General features: G+C 43.1%; 1 protein-coding gene across 2 annotated transcripts in view; it reads right to left on the bottom strand.

The window, feature by feature from the left end:
- BFSP1 (beaded filament structural protein 1) overlaps positions 1–5,030 on the bottom strand; it is a 34,887-nt gene extending 29,857 nt beyond the window's left edge. For both annotated transcript variants that reach the window (XM_015596949.2, XM_015596950.2), the window contains exons 1-2: positions 4,383–5,030; positions 876–936 (exon numbers count right to left, since the gene is read on the bottom strand). In XM_015596949.2, coding sequence (XP_015452435.1) covers positions 876–936; positions 4,383–4,741 — 420 coding nt within the window. In that variant the 5' untranslated portion in view covers positions 4,742–5,030. The remainder of the gene's footprint in view (positions 1–875; positions 937–4,382) is intronic.
- Between the last annotated feature and the right edge of the window lie 749 nt (positions 5,031–5,779).

Here is a 5,779-nt window from a genome sequence, read left to right as displayed (position 1 = left end):
GATGCCATGTTTTACCAGAAATTTTGATGAGGTTATGGGCAGAGGAAGGAAAGAGAGGAGAAAGGCAGCTATGTGCCCTAAGTAAGCGATCCTTCAACTAAACTTTAGATAGTCTCCATGGGTCCTTCTGCTCTGACATTTGAGCTCTGAAATGATCAGGAAATAATGCTTACAGCTATTTGTCCCTGGTTTGTCTAACCTCTGCGGTCTAGGATTATTCTGCTATTTGGTAGGCAGGTTCTCCTGACTAAAGCAGAAAATCCAAACCATCAGGATGGTGATGGAGGATCAGAAGAAGTAAGCTGCCCTTGAGAAGAACAACTCCACACAACCTCTGCAGAAGGGTCTCCAGCAAGAAGATAAGGATCCCTGGTGCCCCCCACGTGGCCACTTTGAGAGTGAGAAAATTGACAAGAAGTGGAAATTTCTTCCTCTGCTCCCCAAAGAGTTTTCCTGCGGAGGAATAATCTCAAGGCTCTTAGCCAACAGGACAGAGGTATCACTGCATCCAAATAAGCATGGCTCAAAGCAAGTGTCCTCGTAAGGCTGATGTTTGGGACCAGGATGTCTGAATGGCAAAACAAAACCGGTCACTGTAATGCTGGTACATTTTGATAGCCCAGCACAAGCAATAAGCTTAAAAGTCTAGGTTCTCTCTCAAGACCCTGTATTTTGTGATAGAGGAGTGTGTGTCTGGACATGTGAGTTCACACAAAGATTTAGTTGAAATTACAAAGTCAAGAAAGAGAGTGACAGCAAAAGAAAAAGGCGAATCCTGAAATAACACAAAGAAGAGGTGTGGAAAACACTCATCACAGTCATTTCGTTCAATCCTATCATTAACCTGCTCAAACCTAAAGATGTGCTCGGCTCACCTTGTTAAGTCGCTCAAGCATCTCTTTTAGCAGCAGTTGACACTCACATTCGTTTTCATACCTGCAAATTGGACACATAAGCCAAAGTTGAGCAGCTTCCGTGGTTTCACACATGTTGATCACGCAATCAACATTAAATTTAACCTGAGATGAGTTCTATGCCTTCTCTTTAAGGAGCAGGTCCTAATTTTAAAGGAGGAGCTAATGCTGCATTTCTGAGCCCACTGCTTCCCAACCTCTTTAACATCATGGCACAGGTAGAAAGTGCTGACATGGGTACCACACATGGGGTAAATGCAAGCGGAAAATGGAAGAGAAGTCACCCAGCCTGGAGGCCCAGCCCCAACCCAAGCACCTTCCTTCCAGCCACACCAAGGATGAGGGAATCCCATCTCGGCACACCAGTAACTCAAGTCTGGGAAGCTGCCCTGCATAAGCTACAACGAACACCTTTACCCTGACTTCCTCTGGGTTTCCTATACTATTGTATTTATCGACAAGATTATCTGATTTCATGCCTCTCTTAGTTTGGAGTCCATGCTTATTTGGATGCAGTGATATTTATCGACAAGATTCTAGATTATGCCATTTCATCCTCACAAAACTCTGGGAAAAAAGCAGCTATTGTTACCACTGAAGGGATTCAGAACAGGCCTCCCCAAAATGTGCCACTCTGGCATATGAGTTGTTGAGGTAAAGGCAGTCAAGATTTTATGGGCTCAGGAGAAACTTTTACCTCTCCTTAAAGAATCTAAATAGATATCACCAGAAATAATGCTTTAGGGCAGGGCAAACTACTAGTTAGTGAGCATCTGCTCTTCTAATCACCCTGCAATGACCCTCTGAAGTCTCAAGCTGCCTTACTTCATCCTTAGCTCGGAATGTCATATATACCCCAATTTCCCTGTCTTTAAGTGTGTGAGATATGTGAGGTCTCTGACTCTCACGTATGTGGGGTTCCTATCCATACACAGGTAATTAAATTTGGTTATTTTCTCTTGTTACTCTGTTTCACATAGATTTAATTATTAAACCCACCAAAAAAACTTAGTAGGGTAGAGGAAAATTTCTTCCTCCCCCATACCTCCATGAGAAAGATTAGAAAACTGAGGTTGAGAAACTGGCCCAGCATGTTGCCAGCATGTCACCCTAATCCTTGTGGCATCATCCCTGCACACCAAAGACCTGCTCTGAGCTGGGGGGCAGGGCAGGCTGGTTAGGCCAGAGAGTCATTGTTCCTGGCAGGAAGGTGAGCAGGTACATGGATACCCCAGCTTTCTTGCCCTCCACTGGGACAAGCGAGGTGTGTCCGCCACTCTGCAGGTTAGTCCCAGTTGCCACAGTGATAACAGTGCACTCAGCATGAACTGCCTTCCCTTCCTGTCTCACTTCCTCACTCTCCGACACGTGCTTCCTGAAGCTACTTGCCTTCAAATCCCTCTCTCAGGCTCTACTTCTGAAGGACTCCAAACTAAGAGAGGCATGAAATCAGATAAAAACATAGTTGCTGCAAGTTTTACATTTCACACCAGGATATCACATTTAGCAGTTTCTTTTGTGTGCGGCTCTAATGGAGCCAGAATTTTTTTTTAATGGTTAATTTTGAGAATAAAATTGTTAACAAAATCTAATTTTCTCATTGCTTTTTCCTGCTAGAAATATCTAAGAAAATCTGTGGCTTGAAAATAGGATCGATAACATATTAACATAATTTTCATACCACTTAATTATTAAATATAAAATATTAATAAGAATTCATAATACATTCATATACATATAAGTGAATATATAAGTGAATTCATAAAGTGAAAATAACACTTTGGCTTCAATTATCTGATTATTTCACATAATTATTTTGGTTTTCTGCAATTTAACTGACTATACACACTATTATATTTTTATAGTTTTGTTTGCTTTTAGTCTTATTTTATTTAGTGTTTGTTTGAAATGCGGAAGACCCGATTTTAAAATTATTCAACTATCCAAGTAGAAAATACGCCTAACAAGGTTGCATACAGCTACCCATTTCTGCATTATTTTCACCTGCTATGGTTAGTCATCAACTCCCCTCTGAAATATGAAACCATACTTAGTTTGTGTATACCCACGCACATGGACAGGTATGATTTTTTATAATAATTTTCAAATCCCACTAACCTAGTCAGAATACCAAAACTTTTCCAAGGGGGCAATGGGAGGTATAAATCAATAGGAATTATTAAATAAATCACAGAGCCTGAAGAGACTGCTCCATGATGGACATATAACTCAGAATCAAGTGAAATCAGGAAAAAAATATGGCCACTTTTTCAATGAGGGCCACTCTTTCAATGAGGGCATTTGCCCAGCTAAATCACAGTTGATTGTGGCCTGATGACCAGGTGAAGGCTATTTAGGGATCTAGGGGATCCTGCTTTCCCATGGAGCTGGGTGTCTGTGCCAGCACACACTTCCCTCTGTTTTAGAGAACATTAGCTGTATTTGAATAAGGTCCTAGTCCTATCACTGGGCCTCATTCCACAGGAACCCAAAAATGGCTTCTCGCCACAACACACAGTGTTCTAAAAAGAGTATGGGTCCAGGGCAAGAAAACCTGAGTTAAGTCCTGCCACCCAAAGGCCATCTGCAAGTCTGTTTTCCCATGAAGGAGTGAAACCAGAAACAGAAGGACTGATAGGAATGGAATCAATGATTATGATCCAATAAATGCTCTAGAAGACACAAGACACATATTGAAACAATTTCCAGGTGTTGGCTGTGATGCAGTGAAGACAATTAGACTTAGCATGCCCAACACTTCCATCCAGTCCCTGTGTAGCAATTCACTAGCTTAATGTACTTGCACCAAATCTCCACAATTCCAGGCCTCAGTTTCCTCATATGTTAAATAGGTACCGGCACTACCATCAATAACAGGATGAGGCTGTGAGGATTAAATGACATCAATCTATCTCAAAAATCTCGTACTGAGCAAAAGAAGCCAGAGACATAAGACACTAATCATATTCCATTTTTGTGAAATTCTAAAACAGTCAAAATTAATCTATTGTGGTAGAAATGAGACCAATGGGTGCCTTTGTTTTGTTCTGTTTTTTCGTTTTGTGGGAGGTGGTAACTAAAGATCGACTAAGGATAGAAGGGAACTTTATAGGGTACAGGATATATCTTGTTTGTTTTGGTAGTTACATGGGTACATACATTTGTCAAAACTCACTGAACTATGTACTTAAAATCTGTGCATGTTATTGTGTGTAAATTATACCTAAATTTTAAAATACATTAAAAGTAAAGTATACCATTTCATGTAAACCGTCAAGTGCCATCAAAATGGAAGCTAGTCTTATCTTTGGGAAATTCACCACATTCGTGCCTTTTGCACGGATGAAGTCATCTGTCGCTGGCGTAACAGAAACGTCCCTCCAACCCTGGGTGGCTGCCCGCTCCCAGATTCGCGCTGCGGGGGCCGCCCCCACCCTGCCTCAGTTTGCCGCCACGGTCGACGCTTACTTGCTCCTGAACTCGTCCAGCGCGCGCTGCGCCTCCGCGCCCTGGCGCTCCAGCCGGGCGCGCTCGGCTGCCAGGTCCCGGGCGCGCTGGCGGTTGCCCTCGACGTGGCGGGCGAGGGCATCCTCCGGGCCAGCCAGCTCTCCTAGGCGCTGGAAGGCGTCCAGCTGCCGCCGGAGGACTGCGTGGCGCTGCTCAAGCGCGCGGGCCCGCTGGACATGGGCGGCTACGCGCTCGCCAAGGCCTTGCAGCGCCGCCAGGGTAGGCGCCGAAGCCCGGCCCTCGACCAGGCGGTCGGGCGCCTCCTCTGCGCGCTCGTACTGCTCCTTGCGGGTCTGGAAGACGTAGCTGCGCCGGTACATAGCTCATCTGCGGGCGGGCGCACGCAAAGCCGGCTGCGGGGGGCCCCTCGCCCAGCCAGCAGCCGGCTAAATAAACATCGGAGGCCGCTGGCACGCTGCTGGGACGTTCCAGAACTGATCAGCTGTTGGGCTCAACACAGTGCTCAGCCTAGGGGAGAATAAAAGAGCAGCAGGCTTGCTTTTGTGAGCTGGATTAGTGGACCATGCAGCTCTGGAGGTTGGAAGGTTAAATTAAGCAGTGAGGTTTTTGTTTCGTGATAAAGTCTGTTACTGTGTGATTGAACGGAGAATCAGGAGGCACAAGAGAAGCATGACATTCTTTTGACTGATTACACTGGAATTGTGAAGGAAGTCCAAGGGAGCTTGATAAAGTTGGACTAGCTCAAGAGCCCAAAGACCCCTATGTCTTTTCCCTCTTTCAGTCAAGATCTTAATTATATTTATATTTAACAATACCGTTTTTTTTTCTGATTACTTAAGCAATTCTTTTTCATAATTGCAGTATAACTTTTCATTTAGGAACCCTCCTTATGGTAGGGGTTCTTAAGAATGGATGCAAAATAAAATGCCACATCTCAGTGAAGTGGAGGTTTGTTACAAATAGTAAGTTTTTACTGCTACTCGTGCATATTTGTGAAGCATCTACTCTTTGTACAAAAACTTAGGAAATATGCCCAATTATCATTATTATAATGTCACCCTTGCTTTTTTGGATTCTGACATCCTTTCTGGATTGGGAGAAACAAATAGAGCTCCATCAAGATATTGGCATAATAGTTTCTCTGAACTAAAGAAAAAAATTCCTTACAGCCTAAGATTTAACAAGTTGCCAAACTCTCAATTAGAAAATATAAAAGAATTTTTTGGTCACCATGTTTCATTGGAAATAACAAAGCTGGGCTTTGACAAATTTAAAAGTGAATTGTGGAAGTTGAAAGAAATTAATAGCATTTGATGAGAATGTTCCTAAATATAAATATTTTGTCATATCTCCAATTTTAGAAATCATTATCAAAAGGCTCTTATTTTTTAAAAAAG

The sequence above is a fragment of the Pteropus alecto genome, unplaced genomic scaffold, assembly GCF_000325575.1.
Source record: "Pteropus alecto unplaced genomic scaffold, ASM32557v1 scaffold45, whole genome shotgun sequence".
Lineage (NCBI taxonomy): Eukaryota > Metazoa > Chordata > Mammalia > Chiroptera > Pteropodidae > Pteropus > Pteropus alecto.
The sequence above is the reverse complement of the archived record's forward strand: the minus strand, read 5'-3'. Positions and strand labels throughout refer to the sequence as shown.